The 20,834-nt window shown below is 36.6% G+C and overlaps 1 protein-coding gene across 1 annotated transcript in view; it reads right to left on the reverse strand.

The window, feature by feature from the left end:
• The window catches only part of BRIP1 (BRCA1 interacting helicase 1), a 187,215-nt gene that overhangs the window by 63,235 nt on the left and 103,146 nt on the right, over positions 1 to 20,834 (reverse strand). Inside the window, exon 15 of the mRNA XM_043482291.1 lies at positions 783 to 942. Within this exon, the coding sequence (XP_043338226.1) occupies positions 783 to 942 (160 nt within the window). The remainder of the gene's footprint in view (positions 1 to 782; positions 943 to 20,834) is intronic.

Genomic DNA, 20,834 nt, shown 5'->3' on the forward strand with positions numbered 1-20,834 from the left:
ACAAAATTACATGTTGACACAACATGGTAGGACCAATTTACAAACTGTGTATCTCCCAGTTAAACTATATAGAAAAACCATGTCAGAGTAATAACCTACATGTGAACTGAGCAATTGTGAATCAACTGTTCTATCTTTAAAATACTGAATTTGACATCACTACCTTTACCACCAGAATGTAAAGTTATCAGAAGGATTTAAAGGACTCTGTATCATACTGGATCAATATTATACTGAAAAGTATTTAAAACATACACACAATACTCTGTGTATAATCTTATCATACAAGGATATTGACAATTATGTTATAGCATCTTTGTGATGTGGCACTGTTCCTAAGTTATTATTATTAGCCCTTTCTATGAAACGTTCTATGGGCATTTTCTAACTTTGAAATTTAGCCTTCAGTTATGTTTACCTTATGCAATTAAGTATAAGCACAAAGTATATTTTTGCATGAAAATGTAACCTCCTTCCGCTAGTAAGGAAGATATTAATGCATACCCTACCATCTTCTTTGATAAAACATTTTAGGTAGTGTAAGGAAGTTTATAGGATAATACCTGAAGGCATCCCATTTCTTAAAACTGAACTGGTATCTTCAAGTAAAAGTACTCATAGGAGAACAACTCCAAACAGAAGAATGTCTTTAACCTAATTTCCTTTTCACTCAGGATTATAGAAATAATTTTTGAAAAAAGGCAATACAAATACAATTCTAACAGCACCAACTTCTCACTTTATGGTAAAAAACTGTTTCACTTCAAATAATTTCCAATTACCTTTTTCTCCTTTGTACTTGATTGCATCGTAGTACACCTGCAGTAATTCATCAAAATCAATTTTTTCTCCTCCCTGTGGTTCTACAATGACTGTCTTCACCAACTCCAGATTATGCCACAAACCAGTAGAGAGCCAACGTTCTTTTAACTTTTCTAATAACTGAAAAGGGGAAAGAAAACATTGAGTTTCTTGTGTGTCCAACTGAACAAACTTATATTTACCTGTTGAAAGACAATCTGATTACAATCTGACTATGGCAAGAGTATTAACATTTCTGTGTTTTAGTCTAGAAAATGAGGAAAACAATTATACGTCATAGAGCTGTTACTGGGTAAATTCATTAACCAATTTAGAAAGCTTTGAATGAGGCCCTGCACACAGTAAGAGCTCCATGAATGTTAGCTGCGATGGCTGCTGTTACCATTATTGTTACTTCTAACACTACTGCTGCTACTGCTAATACATCTGTCATTGCTATCTTGGGGATTTCAAAAGCAGGAAAAAAATTACTTTGAAGTTCATAAATTTTAAGTTATCTCTAAATCTAAGGTAAAGTTCTTAGTATCTTTAATTAAATGAAGATTTTTAAAGATCATTTTACATAGTACATAGGCAGCCATGCTGCTTAAAAATTTGATCATCACTGATAAACTGAATTGAGTAAATATATAAACAGAACCTCAGGCAGCCAACAAGTAAAAAACATAAAAGCACAAATGGAACATTTACAAAAACAACCGTGTGACAGATTACAAAAGGACTTTCAACAAATTTCAAAGAATATCAGATTAACCACATATTCTAACAATACAAACTTAGATTAAAAGTCAGTAACATAAAGTTAGTGAGAAAAAACAATCATACAAGCCCAACACTAAAAATTATACTCTTAAAGAGCATATGGGTTATATGCCAATTATATCTCAATAAAGCTGCAAAAAGAAAATAAATAACAACAAAAGAGAACATACAGAGAAGAAAACAACAGAATTCATGACATCTTTAGATCTGAATGACTAAAAAACGCACTCACAATCCAAAACATGTGGTATGGAATAAAGGTAATAAGAAAGCAGAAGTTAGTAAAGATAAGAGCTGAAATAAATTAAAAAAAAACAAAAAAACAGCGGTAGAGATTATTATGACTTAAGTTGAACTGTTTTACTTGTTTTATGCAAAGGGTTCTATGTAATATGGGCCAATTATTACAATATAGTCAGTGAGTGAAGTGAAGGTTCTTAGTCGTGTCTAACTCTTTTCGACCCCATGGACTGTAGCCTACCAGGCTCCTCCATCCACGGGATTTTCCAGGCAAGAGTACTGAACTTGGTTGCCACTTCCTTCTCCAAGGGATCTTTCCGACCCAGGAATCGAACCCGGGTCTCCCACATTGTAGGCAGATGCTTTACCGTCTAAGCTACCAGGGAAGTCACAATATAGGCAAGCATCAAGAAATTACTTCAAGTCCTCCAGCGTACAAAAACTAATTTTTATAAGATGATTTATTTCCACAGAACTTTAATGTATCTATTTTTGGAAATAATAATAAGACAACAAAACAAATTTTTAAAAAATCACTGCTATGGTCTAAATGTTTGTATCCCTCCAAAATCATATGTTGAAATCCTAATCTCTAAAGATAAAGGTATCCAGAAGTGTGGTCTTTAAAAGTGATTTGGTCATGAGCATGGAACTTTCACAAACGGGACAGTGCTCTTATTTTTGAGATCTCACAGAGTTCCTTTGCCCCTCCTACCACGAGGGCATAGCAAGAGAGAACTGGCTCCTCACAGGAAGAGAGTCCTCACCCAACCATGCTGGCACCCTAGTCTTCCAGCCTCCAGGGCTATGAGAAATACGATTCCATTGTTTATAAGCTACCAGGTCTGGAGTATTTTGTTCCAAAAACCAGAATACACTAAGAAAATCACTAATTGGTAAAACAATTCATTGCATATTATACATTGATCAGGGTATTCTGATCAATAAGAATAAAAATTTCCCATAACACCATGTTAACAGGTAAAAAACAACAGGGATATTATTAATTTAAAAAACTTCTTTACTTTGGCTATTAGAATTTACTTTTTGAATATACACATTCTGAATCAGTTTCTCACCATGTAAATTCTTAGTCTCTTCTAGCTGCTGTAATTCAGTTAGAAGAGCATAAAAATATCCCAAGGATGTAAAACCAGATGAAATATATCATGAATCTGCATAATTATTGACTCTTAATAGAATTAAGTTCAATTGTGCTATACTGTTTTCTGAAAACACAGATAATGTTTCATCTCTGATTCCTTGAATCCAAGAGAATAACAACTCCAGTGTTTTGAACATTCAAAATCTGGAGAAATACACAGTATTTTACAGACTGACTTCACTTTCACTTTTACTTTACTTAAGGAAGACCATTAAGTTGATGATTTCAAAATAAGATTCCATTTTAATAGATTGACATCTCTTTACGAAGGAAAATCTGAGAAATAAAAAGGAAATTGGATCAAAGTAGAAAATTTCCCCCAAAGTCCAGCAGGGATTTTTTCCCCCCATTATGCAGAACAGAATTCAGAATTAAAGATGGTAATGATAACCCTATATGCAAAACAGAAAAAGAGACACAGATGTACAGAACAGACTTTTGGACTCTGTGGGAGAAGGCGAGGGTGGGATGTTTCGAGAGAACAGCATCGAAACATGTATATTATCTATGGTGAAACAGATCACCAGCCCAGGTTGGATGCATGAGACAAGTGCTCGGGCCTGGTGCACTGGGAAGACCCAGAGGGATTGGGTAGAGAGGGAGGTGGGAGGGGGGATCGGGATGGGAAATACATGTAAATCCATGGCTGATTCACGTGAATGTATGACAAAAACCACTACAATACTGTAAAGTAATTAGCCTCCAACTAATAAAAATAAATGAAAAAAAAAAAAACAGAATATCAAAGAGTTATAAATTATTTAGAAAATATTTGTTTACAAAAGCTTAGAAAAATTTTAAAGCAGGTGTGACACGCAATATTTCAAAATTTACTAAAATGGATAACTATAAAAGACATTCTATCCACTGATTTGGGATTCTAAGAACTTCAGAAATTTATGGTCAATGGAAATGACCACAAGTTTATAAATAAATTGTGAATATCACAATTAAAAAGTACGATAAGTACTATCAATTACTTCAGAAAACTTACATAACAAACTGTCACGTTGCTGGGTCTTTAAAAAAATTATCTACAAAATAAAGCTGCTAAGCTTGTTGATATATCGAAAGGAACTTTTAAAGTTCTTTGATCCTAGTACTTCACATTTTAAAAGTTCTATTTCTGTTAGATCTCTATCAATGTAAAACGTGTAGGATTTTTTTTCAATGATTAAACAAAAGACGTCGCATCTTCACAAGTTGCAACACTTGCTACCTCGTAAATGTTTATCTCTTCTCCATGGTGATGTTACATACTGCGAATGAAAGCTCTTCACTGTGAGAAAGAGAGATCAGGACTTGCATTGTTAGAAAAGAGAAATATTGTCAGGGTGATATTTGCACACTGAAGATGCTATTAACCATAAATTTTTATCTGAAATAAAATGTGATATTCACAAATCAAACAGATTAAAAAAAAATAAAGTTCTTTGATCCTATTAAATTTTGAAAACTAAATTGTCAGGGTATAATCCTGATATGTAAGATTATAATTTGTAGAACAGGAGAGAACAAAAAGGTAGATCTGAAAAACTACTGCTAATGGAAATTTTATAACTTGAACAAAATTTTCCCCCATGGATAAATCATTCAAACTTGCCTTAATTAAAAAGAACTATTTGAAATACATAAAAATAGCTAAGAAGTGATTAACCAAATACTTTTCAAGAAACTTTTCAAGCAATCTGACATCTATTAGCCTTTCCAAAGTGCCACACTATCAATATTTACCACCAAGTCCAGACACTGGATATTATGGGCTTCCCTGGTAGCTCAGTGGGAAACAATCTGCCTGCCAATGCAGAAGATGTAAGTGTGATCCCTGGATGGGAAGGATCCCCTCAAGGAGCCCCATTCCCGTATTCTTGCCTGAAAATGTTCTAAAATTGGTGAACTTTGTAAACATAATAAAACTTACTAAATTATACACTTCAGGTGACTAAACTGTAAGGTATGCAAAGTATATCACAGTAAAGATATTTTATTAAAACAATGACAAATAGGATACTTCCAAACCACTAAAAGCACGAACAGAGGACAAAAAAATCACATCAATAGAATAAGGTAAACAAAAGAGGAAAAGAGGTAAAAGAAACCACAAAATAAGATGGTAGAAAATAAGTCCAAATATGGCAAAGAATCAAAGAAAACACAAATTAATTCATTTATGAAAAATGAGACAATCAGTTCATTTAGAAGAAGGGAGGGGAGAAGGGAAGTAGTGGGGAGAGGAAAAAGAAAATTAACTATATGTTGTTTATCAACAGAAATACTTAAACCATCAAGATATCTTAAAAATGAAGACATGGAAAAATACATGAGGCATATATTTATCAGGTGTGTCACAGCCATAAAAAAGTAGACTTCTAAATAAAAAGCTTTAAGAGAAACATAGATATACAATACATCCATATATATAAAAATTACACCCACCAAAAAGATACAGCACTCATGAATCTTTACATACTTAAGACACAGTCTAACAATATGGAAAGAAAAAAAACTAGCAAGAAACACATTTCCCATGGGAAAAGACCCTGATGCTGGGAAAGATTGAGGGCCAGAGGAGAAGGGGATGACAGAGGATGAGATGGTTGGATAGCATCACCGACTCAATGGATATGAGTTTGGGTAAACTCCGGGAGTTGGTGATGGACAGGGAGGCCTGGGGTGCTGCAGTCCATGGGGTAGCAAAGAGCCGGACATGATTGAGCGACTGAACTGAATTGAACTGAAATGTAAGTCAATGTTTCTCTGAGTTCTGTAAACCACTCTAGTGAATTAATCAAACTTGAGAAGGGAGATGTGGGAACCTTCAGTTTATAGTCGATCAGTCAGACACGCAGGTAACCTGGACATGAGATTGCTGTCTGAAGCGGGAACAGTCTTGTGGGATGGAGCCCTTAACCTCTGGTATCTGATGCTCTGTTCTAGACAGATACTGTTATAACTGAGTTAAGCCGTAGGACTCTCAGCTGGCGTCACACAATTGTTTAACGCATGGAAACCTATATATCAGGTGTCAGAAGTGAAGCTGTGTTATAGTAGATTATTAATCATAGAGGAGACACAGAAGAGGTGTTTTTTCTCTTGAGTGTGGTACTTACAGGAAATTCAGAACTGAATTATAAATTGGGAAACCAAGACAAACAGACATAACAAGAAGAATGAATACAGATGAGACTGATCAGCAGCAGAGTCCAAATAAAGAAAAGAGTGCAGGAAGACAATCTTACTCCTTCTCTATCACAATGCACATCCAATCCATCAGCAATTCCTACCACCACTGCTTTCAAATATTGTCTAGACTCTAAACACTGCGTGTGACTACCATCTCTCACATGAGCTGACTCTGATACAGTCACCATGCTTCTTATGCTCTCTACAGTCTGCTTCCATACAGCAGCCAGCACAATCCTTTTAAAATTAAGTCTAAAGCCTCCAATGGCTTCCTACCGTTTCAGAATAAAATCCAGTCCCTACTGTGGCTTGATTTTATCACAGCTACTTCTCTGACCTAAGATTCTGTTACACCTCTCACCTCTCCCCTACTTCAACCCAGGCAGTCCTCCTGTTGATCAAACAAGGCAAAGAATCTGCCTGCAATGCAGGAGACCTGGGTTCGATTCCTGGGTTAGGAAAATCCCCTGGAGAAGGAAATAGCAACCCATTCCAGTATTTTGCCTGGAAAATTTCACGGACAGAGGAGACTGGCAGGCTAGTGGGGTCACAAATAGTTGGACATGACTGAGTGATGAACACACACACACACAATCTTCTTATTGATCAAACCAACCAGTACTCTTCTTCCACAAGTTTCCTTCTGTCTGAATATTCTTCCCCAATATCAGAATAGTTTGCTTCCCCACTTCTTTTAGGCCTTCACTCAAAGTCACCTTCTCTGACAGGCCTTCCAGAACCATCCAACTAAAATTCTAAAGTACCTTTATCCACTCCCCTAGGAGTTCCATTTCCCTTTTCTTGGCATTATTTTTCTACACAGAGCTTACCATTATCTCTCTGTACTAGTCCACTCAGTGAAAGTGAACTGTTAGTCACTCAGTCATGTCCGACTCTTTGAAACCCTAGGGACTGTAGCGCGCCAGGCTCCTCTGTCCATGGAATTCTCCAGGCAAGAATACTCGTGTGGAGGGGGCTGGAATAGCTCAGTTGGGAGAGCGTTAGACTGAAGAATACTCTTGTGGCCAGCCATTCTCTTCTCCAGGGGATCTTCCCAATCGAGGGATCAAACCTGGGTCTTCCTCATTGCAGGCAGAGTTTTCACAATCTGAGCCACCAGGGAAGCCCTTAGTCTACCCAGGCTACCATTAAAACAAACAAACAAATAACTCCAGTCATTTCATAATAAATATACATATCAAATCATCATACTATATATGTTAAACTTATATATTCAATAATACGTCAATAAAGCTGGAGAAAATATACCACAGATGGGGTAACTTAAATAGAAATTTATTTTTGCAGTTCTTGACACTGGGAGGTTGAAGATCAAGGTGCTGGTTGATTCATTTTCTGGTGAGATTCTCTTCCAGGCTTGCAGATGGCCACCTTACTGAGTCCTCACACACTTTTTCCTCTTTGCTCATGCTGTGGGGGAGACAGCAAGATTTCTAGTATCTCTTCTAGTACAAACACTAATGCTATCAGATCAGGGTCTCACCCTTAATTACTTCCTGGGAGTTTTCATTTCTAAACACAGCCACACTGTGGGGTCAGGGTTTCAACATATGAATTTGAGCACAGGGAAGGTATAAACATTTGGTCCATGGCATCATCTAATATATAAGAATCTTTCTATATATCTGGTTTATTTTCTGTCTCTTACCCCTGAAATGACTTTTGTTTGTCTTGCTCACTGCTAACTGTCCAGTACCTAGAAAGTGGGCAATACATATTTGTTGAATGAATTTAACAAATGAATAAAAAAGGAAGGTTCAAAAAATTGGAAGACCAGAGAAGGTAGTAAAGAAGGAGGAAAAAAACTCCCTATAAAGTCAGGTGCCAAAGTCCTTGATAAGAGTATTCATGTGATCTGTAACACATCAATAAAGATGAAGCAGAAAGGATGACATGATTAAAAGACATGAACCCAGAGACTAGAGTTTTCTGTTGGTGAGTTTCTCTTTTTCCTTTCTTTTTTCCCCTCCTTCTAAAAAAAGATGGAGAGGTTATGGTGTAGAAAGAGCAATGGAAAGTAAATAGGATACCAATCCTGAGGTACTACAGAGAAAAAAGCAATCACAACATGAAAGGACTGACAAGAAAATGACACATCCTCTGTGTATATCCAGATTCTAGTTCAGGTAAGGAGGTACCAGGAACACTGTAAAAAAGGGATCAGGGGATTTGGTGACTATGAGACAATATTTCCACAGAACACAATGTGTTTATTGTAACCTCTCCCATGAAGATTCTTTTTCAGTATTTTAAAAGCCTTCTTTTCAGGATTATACAGGGGCTATATGCAAATCTAGAGTGTAGCTCTATAGCAAAAAAACATACTGATTACTTGGAGAAAATGGTTTGTGACAAATTTTTGGTTTTAAGTTAAAAAAAAATAGGTCTATAGTTTTTCTATTCTCATTACAGGTGACACTCAAATAGCCATCTATACATCTTAATTACTTGCCCCTTGCCAGAAAATTCATACAAAATTATATACCCACTACCCTCAATTTTTAAAATTTTAAGTATCCCAACAAAACACCTAAAAATCAAGAAACCTGTAGTAAAGTACACTGACAAAGAATCACCTCTCAGGTTTTGACATACATGTGTAAAAAATGTGAAGAATCTGTTACAAAATAGTTTACTTAGCTCATAAAGAGCAAATGCTATTCACATATAGAGAGTCTAGTCTATGTACAGTAATACAGATGATTTAATCTACTCATTGACATTCACATCACTTAGATTTGATAAGTTCAGAAAAAACATTTTTGTGTAGGACCTCACAAATTAAAAGACATTTTTGAATGTTTATGCCTTATCTGGATATTGTCATTTTACTTTTTCAAACTTCTTAAAACTGGTATCTCACTAGGGAGGCAGTAAGTTAGAATGCAACCTAGTGGGGAAATCCTGCATTTGCTCAATGTCTATAGCTTTTACACAGTTCCAGATGTTCAGTACATTAATAATGCACTAACTCAAAGCCTCTTTTTGAAACTTTAGAAAGTGTAAATTGCATTAAGACCTCCTTGCCCTCATTAATGGTATTGTTACAATCCTGGTCCTCTGGAAAATGTTTTTTGGCATGTGTTTAACTTTATAATATTGCCATTTACTCACTTTAATAGCCAGTACTCAAGTCTTAATGCTTTTAATAGGCCTGCCTAAACAGACTACCATCTTTTGTAATCTTTTTCACATAATTTATTTCTTGGGTAAAACCTGTCATATCTTTCCATCTGAAGATGATCTGTCATATTCATTTCACAGGGTTCTAATATTTAAGAAACACCTACTTTCTTTGGTTCAGTTGATATGTACTGATAGTTGGCATATGTTAGGAATAATATACACTTTCTTGAAAACAGAAATGAGAAATTAGTAGTAGTATATTTTTATAACACTTTAAAGGAAAAAAGGGCATATCCTTAATTCTTGCTGCATCAAAATATAAAATATGAGAAAGCCAAAAATATTCATTTCTATTGAAACAACTTCCTATACTCTAGCTTTTTAGTGTTATCTCAAGAGGCTGAGTTATAGTTCAGGATCAAACTATCAATGAATATGCATGCAGTCAGTAATATATTAGGAAGAATAATAGGGAGGAATACTGTCCTGAAGTGAAAGGAACATCGCTGTAGTTGTTGGCTATCTATATGGAAATGAAAGGTCCTATAGTCTCAGACAAGGAGTAGTCTTTCTCATAAATTTATTAAAAGAATGAAGACAATGAAAATGTCAGAGCTGCAGTAATTACTCAAACTGATATACTTATTTACAGCCATTTATTGATATATTTTAATAAAAATCCACAATACTTACAGTGAAAAATTTTTCAAAGAAAACAATTTGAAAAAGAACATACATTTCTTCACCTACTTTGCTGAAATCTCTTGAAAAGAAAATAATAAGAACGCAATTGATATTTAAGCACAAACAAATTCTTAACTCTTTAAAATACGAATTTCAAATTTCTGTTGATTGATCAACATAATTGGTTCATTAATGTCTGAAGTAACCATTTGGTTTGGTTCATTAATGTCTGAAGTAACCATTTGGTTAAAAAGTATGTATTCAACCAATTTTGCTACTTTAGAGTCAAGAAGTATTGACTTAGTAAATGCTGGCTGAAACCAGAATGAATAAATTCATTTATACATCTCATTTTTTACCTGAGTAGACTGATTACAGTTTTAAAAAAGTAGGGGGGGGGGCTCATTTTCTATCCCTCAGTTAAAAGACAAGTAATTAGCGTAAACTGAACAAGGTCAGTGCACCTGCACTATTAGAATCTAAGGTATAATCCAGACTGAGAAAAGAAAATTAATAAGAAGCAACCCCTGCAATGTTTCCTAAAAGCTACTACCTTCAGGTATTGCCAAACTGAATCTCCTGTAAAGTTGTTACTATAAAACTTGAAGGTGAAATGCTTTGGGAAAAACATCACTTCACAGTCTAGTGGAGATGATCTAAATGAAAAATGCATAAAATACAATGTGGTAAGTGGTATTATAGATGTATATGGCTAGCCAGAGTAAAGAGTGACTAACTTTGCCTCAGGGTTAAGGATGGTTTAATAGAGTAAACCTTTGAGCTGGATGGAGAGTATAAAATTTCTGGATAATAGAAGAGTCAGAGAGTGGATTTCTTTTCTTTTTTTTTGAGAGTGGATTTCAAGCAGACACAACACCATGAACACTACTGCTGCATAACAAATTATCTGCAAATCCAGTGACTTAAAATAAGACTCACTTTTTCAAATAATTTTTAAAATTGTGGTAAAATACACGTAACATAAAATTTACCATCTTAATCATTTTTAAGTGTATAGGTCATAGTGTTAAGTATATTCCCTTTATTGTACAACCAATCTCCAAAACTCAATCTTGCAAAACTGAAACTGTATCCATGAAACAGCTCATTCTCTTCTTTCCCGAGCCCCTGACAACTTCCCTTCTACTTTCTGTCACTATGAATTTGACTACTCTAGATCTCTCACACAAACGGAATCATACACTGCTTGTCTTTTTCTGATTGGCTAATTTCACTTAGCATAATAACCTTCAGGTTCATCCAGGCTGTGGCATAAAAACAATACCCATTTTATTACCTCAGTTTCTGGAGGTCTGAAGTCCAGGCATAACAAAACAGACTGGATTCTCTGTTCAGGGTCTAAAGTGGGTAAGTTGTTTCCCAGGGCTGCAGCTGTCACCTGTGACTTCGGGTTCTCTTCCAAAGTCACTGGTTATTGACAAAACTTACTTCCTATTGGCTGTAGGACAATTGCTTCCATTTTTCTGCTAGTCATTAATCAGGACCGCTCTCAGTTCAGAGGCTACCTGCAATTCCTTGCTACATGCCCCACCCTCCCACCAGTCAGTTTAACATGGATGCGGCTTTCTTCCAGTCTAGCCAGATATCACATACCTCTGACTTTCTTCTGCAACCAGCTTCAGAAAAGTCTCTGCTTTTAAAGGGTTCAAGTGATTATGTAAAGCTGAGTGCCAAAGAATTGATGCTTTTGAACTATGGTGTTGGAGAAGACTCTTGAGAGTCCCTTAGACTGCAAGGAGATCAACCCTGAAGGAAATCAGTCCTGAATATTCACTGGAAGAACTGATGCTAAAGCCGAAACTCCAATACTTTGGCCACCTGATGTGAAGAACTGACTCATTGGAAAAGATTCGGATGCTGGGAAAGATTGAAGACAGGTGGAGAAGGGGACGACAGAGGATGAGATGGTTGGATGGCATCACCAACTCAATGGACATGAGTTTGAGTAAGCTCCGGAAGTTGGTGATGGACAGGGAGGCCTAGTGTGAGGCAGTCCATGGGGTCGCAAAGAGTTGGACATGACTGAGCGACTGAACTGACTGACTGATTTTAAAGTCAACTAACTGCAAAATCCCTTCACAGTACCTAGATTAGTATTTGACTGAACAAATGAGGGAAGGCATGTATATACCAGGGGCCAGGAATTGTGGGAGCCATCTTAGAACTCTCCCTACCACGGGCAGCTCAAAGCACTCACAGTAATAAAATATGCATTTAAAAAGGGTATATATAGGATGGGGGTTGCTGGCATAAGGCTGAAAAATAATCAAGGCTTCCAGGAAATGCAAAGGATTTTAAGCTTTATCTTTCAGAAAACTGGGAATTACTAAAGGTTTTTAACTCCTGGTATACCATTAGAGTCCAATGTATCCATTTTCCATTTTTGAACATTTCTAACTATTTATAAAGATATTTCATCACTTTTTCTTACCACATGTCCCCCCTCCAAAAAAAAAAAGCCAAGAGAAAATGTACTTTATTAAAATAGGGTAAAACCTTTGTTATAATTACCACAGGTGTTAACTGAACCCTTCTATAATTCTAAGAAATATTACGGGATCTCACTGACATTACTTTTCCTACGTCTTGAAACATTCAGTTGTTTCAATATCCTACAAATAATTCCATCATTATCCATTATTACTCATCACATTATTCCTAATAATTAAAAAAAAATCTAAAATAATAAGAAAGAGAAGAATGATGGAATAACCTAGGAGGATGCAATAATGGGCTGCCACTCTTTTTTCTCATAGTATTGTTCAAAGTATTGCATCATCTTCCCAGAAATTAGAAAACTGAGGACACCAAATACTTGCATTTATGTCCAAAATAGCAAAGAAAAGGAAATGAACAGAAAAAGATGTATCATAATATTAGATGAATAAGAAGACAAAAGACAAAAGTCTGAGGAACATTCCAATTCTAGTGACAATGGTGAAACTGGATGGTGTAAGTGAAATCTCAGACTACAAATCGTCAGATAACAATATACTGCACAAAATTTATCAAATTCAAGAACTGATATGTGATCAGAACATGTCTAAGGACAAGAAATAACCGTAGTCTCATCCAGTTAATTATTCAGCAGGAAGGACGTTATCACACAATATTTTGTGACAGCAACATTGACCGTCTCTTCCCATTTCATTGTTGCAAAAAAGACATGTGACATTAGTCTCTGATTTTTTTATATCAGTACACCAAAATTTACTTGTTACAAAGAGGTGTTGTTATGTCTAACCTCTTTTTAAAGTTTAAAATTTAATAATGTTGATTTTTAAACTATTCCTTTATTCTTAATTCTATAAATCATTCCCATGACTTATAAAAAAGAAAAATGACAAATGGTTATGACTGTTTTTACTGGTTTACTGAGGGTTAAACAGGAGAGTGACATGATCAATATGGAGGAAAAAATGGTGAAGGGAAGACTGAAGGGAGAAAGATCAGTTAAGAATGAGGCTTCCCTGGTGGCTCAGTGGTAAAGAATCTGTCTGCCAGCGTAGAAGATATGGGCTCGATTCCTGGACAAGAAGATCCCACACGCTGTGAAGCAACTAAGCTGATTCTCAGGTCTTAAGCCTGTGCTCCAGAGCCCAGGAGCCGCAGCTGCTGCAGCCCGCACATCCCAGAGGCTGAGCTCCACAGCAAGAGAAGCCACATGGCGGGAAGCCTGCACACCACAGCAAGAGAAAGGCCTGCACAGCAACGGAGACGCAGCACAGCCAAAAACAAAAAATAATTTAATTTAAAGATGAGGACCAAACCAAAGTTAACAGAAGTAGCATTAAATAAATGGATGAGAAAACAAGCCACAGATTGGGAGAAAATACAATTCTGGGCAAAAGTCACATCTGATAAAGAACTACCAATTCAATGGGCATGAGTTTAAGCAAACTCTGGGAGATGGTGAAGGACAGGGAAACCTGGCATGCCACAGTCCATGGGATCACAAAAAGTCAGACACAACTGCGCTACTGAACAACAACAATCCAAAATATACAAAAAACTTCTAAAATTTAACGATAAGAAAACAACCTGATTGATAAATGAGTCAAAGATCTGAACAGTCACCACCCGAAAGAAAATATACAGATGGCCAATAAGCATATGAAAAGACGTTCCACATCTTAGGTCATCAGGGAATTGCAAATCAAAACAACGAGATAGCACAACATACTTAATTAGAATGACCAAAATCTAAACCAATGACAAAACCAAGGTATCTGGTAGGAATACCAAATAGGACACACACTGAAAGACAATTTGGCAAACATACACCTACCATGATTGGTGGTTGTAGTTTAGGCGCTAAGTTTTGTCTGACTCTTGCAACCCCATGGACTGTGGCCAACCAGGCTCCTCTAACCCTGGAATTCTCCAGGCCAGAATACTGGAGTGGGCAGCCATTCCCTTCTCCAGGGGATCTTCCCAACCCAGGGATCGAACCCAGGTGTCCCACATCACAGGCGGATTCTTGACCAGCTGAGCCAAAAGGGAAGCCCAAGAATACTGGATTGGGTAGCCTATCTCTTCTCCAGCGGATCTTCCTGACCCAGGAATTGAACTGGGGTCTCCTGCGTTGCTGGCAGGTTCTTTACCAGCTGAGCTACCAAGCAATCCAGCAATTATGCTCCTTGATATTTACCCAAATAAACTGAAAACTTACATCCACTTAAAAACCTACATACAGATGTTTACAGTAGCTTTATTCATAATTGCCAAAACCTTCAGTAGGTAAACAGACAAACTGTGGTCCAAACAATAGTAGTTCACACTAAAAAGAAATGAGCTGTTCAAGCCATGAAAAGACATGGACGAAACTTAAGTGCATATTACTAAGTGAAGACACTAATCTGAGAAGGCTACATATTATATGATTCCAACTACATCACATTCTGAAAAAGGCAAAACTTTGAAATTAGTAAAAAGATCTGAGGTTGCTATGGGTTGGGAGGAGGGAGGAATGAAGAGGCAGAGCACAGAACATTTCAAAGGCAGTGAAACTACTCTGCATGGTACTATAATGGTGGAAACAAGTCATTACACATTTATAAAAACTAATTCTCTAAGTGTTATTCAATATATAATAACAAGGGCAAATCTACTCTAAACTGTGGGCTTCAAATGGTAATGATGTGTCAATATAAGGCCATCAGTATAATAAATGTACCATTTTGGTGAGGAATACTGATAATGTAGCACAGTAGTACATAATCCACATGTCAATGCAGGAGACGTAAGAGACGGGGGTTGGATCTCTGGGTTGGGAAGAGCCACTGCAGTAGGAAATGGCAACCTGTCCCAGTATGCTTGCCTGGAAAATTCCATGGACAGAGGAGTCTGGCAGGCCACAGTCTGTGGGGCTGCAGAGAGTTGGACACGACTGAGTAACTGAACACAGTACATCCATAATGTCAGAGGTTATGCACGTGTGAGGCTAGGACAGAAGTCCTCTGTGCTGGCCACTCAACCCTTCTGTGAACCTAAAACTACACCAAAAGATTTTCAAAAGTATTACATAGTCAATAGATTTTCAACATTAAACTGCTATCCATAGAATCTTTTCCTTGATATATTTCCCTTCATGATTTGTAATGTTACCACAATTTCCTAGTTATACCATCTTCAAGCTAACATTCCTTGAACCAGGTAACTAAGGCAAATGCTATATCTAAAAACTCCTCAGAAATAGTTACTTTCTACCAAGGCAAATACCAATGCATTGTTATGGGCTTTAAGCATTCATTCACTACGTCCTATAGAAAATGTCATATCTTTTGAAAGAGTTTTAAAATGTGATAACCCTTGAGAATCTGGCACCTTAAAAGTGAAGGCAAGGGGCTTCCCTGGTGGCCCAGCAGTGACATGCCTGCAATGCAGGAGACACGTGTTGTATCCTTGGTACAGGAAGATTCCACACACCATGAACAAACTAAATTCATGTGCCACAACTGTTGAGCCTGCGCTCTACAGCTTGGGAACTGCAACTACTGAACATACGTGCCCCAACTACTGAAGTCTGAGCCCTAGATCCTGTTCTCAGCAATAAGAGAAGCCACCCCATGAGAAGCCTGCATACCACAACTAAAGAGTAGCCCCCACTCACCAGACCTAGAGAAAAGCCCACGCAAAAACAAAGACCCAGCACAGCCAAAAAATAAATAAATATACAAAAAAAGTGAAGACAAGATATTGACAGAAATCACATCTGGACTTTCTGTTTGTTGTATTATTTGAGAATATTCAATTCTATTATAAAAGACAAGAAACCAAACAGATATATGAAACTCATAAGATGTTTAAACCATACACAGAAGTTGAAAACCCATAGGACATGTTAAACGGATATAATAAGTACAGTATATATATATGAATATAAACAGAAAGGGATAGTTGGATCAAGAAGATGCTAAGTGTTCAAGATATGCTGTATATACATAAAGCACCAGTCAAGATACACTAAATATATCTGAGGTATATGAAACACTCAGTTATTCATGAAATCTTTTTTTTTAATTCATGAAATCCTAATTCAGTCACACACTGTTGACACCCATCCTGGCCCCATATATCCCCTTCCCAAGAAAGCCAAGTAAAGGCCATTGCTGCTCAGCAGGCTAATCAGTAGGCTATAGCTGTGGCCAAGTATACTTGCCCCTGCTTTTCTTTAATAAAGTAAGACTGTGTCGTTAGCCTTGAGCACTTTCCATCTACTGGGCCAGGTGGCTCAAACTCATTTCTAGTCTGTGTAGCAATAGTACCAGCAAGGAAAGCTGGTGTGGCAGAAAAGAAATACAAGACACATGAATACTGCACAACCCAGGATTTAGGTAATATGCTCAATTCCACCCACTTGTACCCCTTCCTGTATGTGTTAGCTTACCCTTAACTCTTTCCTTCTACTTCTAAGCATATGTTTTAAACTCACTTAAATAAACTTTGCAATTGAAGCAACTTAAGGTGTCTGTTAGCTTCTCTGTCCCATTACCTTTGGGATAGCCTACCTGATGAGTGTTATCTGGCGGTAACCATTGCATCAAGGTAATCTCCCAAATCACCTAAATTCAAAAGCTGCCAACCTGAAACTGTCAGCCAAAAGGAAAATATCCATTGGTCTCTATTACAAAGATTAGCTGGGTATAAGACTGTAACAAAGATGAATGCCTGGAGCCTCCAAACTTTGTCTCAGTTCAATTCAGTTCAGCCATTCAATTGAGTCCAACTCTTTGCAACCCCATGGACTGCAACACACCAGGCTTCCCTGTCCATCACCAACTCCTGGAGCTTGCCCAAACTCATGTCCATCAAGTCAGTGATACCATCCAACCATCTCATTCTGTCATCCCCTTCTCCTCCTGCCTTCAATCTTTCCCAGCATCAGGGTCTTTTCAAATAAGTCAGCTCTTCGCATCAGGTGGCCAAAGTATTGGAGTTTCAGCTTCAGCATCAGTCCTTCCAATGAATATTCAGGACTAATTTCCTTGAGGACGGACTGGTTGGATCGCCCTGCAGTCCAAGGTACTCTCAATAGTCTTCTTCAACACCACAGTTCAAAAGCATCAGCACTTTCGCCCTCAGCTTTCTTAATGGTCCAGCTCTCACATCCATACATGAGTGCTGGAAAAATCATAGCTTTCACTAGATGGACCTTTGTCAGCCAAGTAATATCTCCGCTTTTTAATATGCTGTCTAGGTTGGTCATAGCTTTTTTCCAAGGAGTAAGCATCTTTTAATTTCATGGCTGCATTCACCATTTGCAGTGATTTTGGAGCCCCCAAAAATAAAGTCTCTCACTGTTTCCATTGTTCCCCCATCTATTTGCCATGAAGTGATGGGACTGAATGCCATGATCTTCACTTTCTGAATGTTGAGTTTCAAGGCAGCTTTTTCACTCTCCTCTCTCACTTTCATCAAGATGCTCGCTCTTTAGGTCCTCTTTGCTTTCTGCCATAAGGGTGGTGTCATCTGCATATCTGAGGTTATTGATATTTCTCCCCGGCAATCTTGATTCCAGCTTGTGCTTCATCCAGCCTGGCATTTTGCATGATGTACTCTACATATAAGTTAAATAAGCAGGGTGACAACATACAGCCTGACATACTCCTTTCTTAATTTAGAACCAGTCTGTTGTTCCATGTCTGGTTCTAAATGTTGCTTCTTGACCTGCATACAGATTTCTCAGTGGCTGGTATTCCCGTCTCTTGAATTTTCTAGTTTGTTGTGGTCCACATAGTCAAAGGCTTTAACGTAGTCAATGAAGCAGATGTTTTTCTGGAATTCTCTTGCTTTTTCAATGATCCAGTGGATATTAACAATTTGATCTCTGGTTCCTCTGCCTTTTCTAAATCCAGCTTGAATATCTGGAAGTTCATGGTTCACGTATTGCTGAAGCCTGGCTTGGAGAATTTTGAGCATTACTTTGCTAGCGTGTGAGATGAGTGCAATTGTACGGTAGTATGAACATTCTTTGGCATTACATTTCTTAGGGATGAATGAAAACTGGCCTTTTCCAGCCTTGCAGCCACTGCTGAGTTTTCCAAATTTGCTGGAACTTTGTCTAACCCATACCAAGTTCAAATAAATTGCTTTAATATGGAAACGTGCAATAAATTAATAAGTTAAATTTAACCAATTTGCCTATTATTTCCCCCCAAAAGCTTTCTTTAACTATGCTTTTATCCATGGAAAATACAGAACCAACATTGGGGAGTGAGGGATGCAAAAGTAGTTGGAATGAATGCAGTTTCTAGATCTATTAGTTGATCCTCTGCCAAACAGGTTACTTGGCCATCCTTGACTCTAGCTTAATCTTAACTTCTTGGTCTTTTTCTCCCTAGATCTTTCACTTAAAAAATTATAACCTGTATATATATATATTTTTTTTTTCAATTTTTATTGAAGTATAATTGCTTACAATCTTCTGCCAGTTTCTGGTGTATAGCAAAGTGAATCAGATATAGATATAAGCAATATATTTTCATAAGGCTTTTCTGGAACTAGATGTATGCATGTTATTTATAGACAAAGGGTATAAATGACATGAGTTTTGGCAAGCTCTGGGAGTTTGTGATGGACAGGGAAGCCTGGTGTGCTGCAGTCCATGGGGTCACAAAGAGTCAGACACAACTAAGCGACTGAACTGAACTGATAAATCACTCTATACATGCATATAAGACAAAACAAGCAAAAACACTGTTCTTTAAATAACCACTTTCTAATTACTTTATTTTTCAGAATACCAGATCACTTACTCATTAAAGCAGTTTTTCAACCTACTCCTCTTATAGTATCTCCCTAACAATAATAGTTTAGTTTATAAGCAAAGCCAAATGTGCAAAGTAAATATAAATACTGAAATATACCAATATGTAGGTATTTGAATACATGCTTATATTGCCCTAAATAAAAACTGGATCAAATTAATACTTACCAGATCAACTATATTTCAAATATCAAACTCTAAAAATATTGTTATGAAGATCGCATTGGACTAGAAAATCAAGAGTTCTCAGGCAAGTCCCTTCACTAACTAAACATATGACCTTGTCCAAGTTATTTGAATTTTCTACCCAGAATGTAATTATGTGCCCAATAAATGTTTGTTAAATGAACACAATAATGAAATAAACAAATGAATGAATAAAAAAGAAGAGAAGTTCTTAAGAACTACTCCTCACTTCTCAGCGATGTACAACCTCCCTAAAACACCCTAAAAGCTTCAATACCTTCAAAATTTCTTTTATTTAACACAGTGGAAAAAATATTCCTTAAAAAGGCTCAGTTGATCACTCACAATAAGGAAAATCCATAATATACTAAAATTTCAAGGTCTAAATAAGAAAACAGAAAAATGTTTTACATGGAACAATTTGGTTTCTTCTTTAAATGAAATGTAGTACAGCTTAAAAATCAGAACATCAAATTAGTAGCATTACAAACTTCTCAACATACAAATTTACTACTAAACAATATTGGCAAAAATTGTAACTAGAGACTGAAACATTTTGCATTTTATTCCTTATCTGACATTCAGTGGTGAATGCACAATGTTCCCTCAGGGAAAATGGTTTTTACTCATAAAAATGTAAAAGAAAATCAGACTCTGCAATGTACAAATATGAAGATCCAAGTTGCTACTTTGGCACCAGAGAGTCATTTTTCAAAATTAACGGAAACTTTTCTGTCCATAAAGAGTTTAAAAACTCTTATACCCATAAAAATGATCTCTCAAAGAGTTCTAAGGAAGTGGTGCCACCAGTTAAATGACAATAGAGAGTGAAAATCAAATTGATCTTAATGGAGGAATGGTACTCTTCATGAATCTATTACAATAGTTAGTTACTTCAGAAGGCTCTGAAAGAAGGGGGGGGGTTGGATCTAGAATGACAACTTTCCCACTTTTATCCTTACACAAATATTGTAGTTTGTAATAAAAGGAAATTCTTTTTTTTTCAGTGAAAGAGTAAAGTTTTAAATAAATCATGGATTGCAATTATCTAGACATACAGGAAAAAATTATTTACCACTGCAATGTGACTTGAAAAGTTTGTATGTGACAAATTTCCCCTCAAAATAAATTCAAACGTGAGCTCTCATGTCTTCTGCAATGTCAAATCCCTTCCAAATGCAAAAGAGGATATTCAATGACTTTAGCCACTGTAATGTATAACAGTTGACAAAGATGCAACGACCATTACAATTTGTTGGGTTTGTCTTTTAGGTAAATTATATCTCCATTCTGAAATTCAGTTGAAAATACATTTTCAAAGATAAAATTAGGACTTCTACTTTCAGCTCCAATGTA

This window comes from Cervus canadensis, chromosome 1, assembly GCF_019320065.1.
Source record: "Cervus canadensis isolate Bull #8, Minnesota chromosome 1, ASM1932006v1, whole genome shotgun sequence".
Classification (NCBI taxonomy): domain Eukaryota; kingdom Metazoa; phylum Chordata; class Mammalia; order Artiodactyla; family Cervidae; genus Cervus; species Cervus canadensis.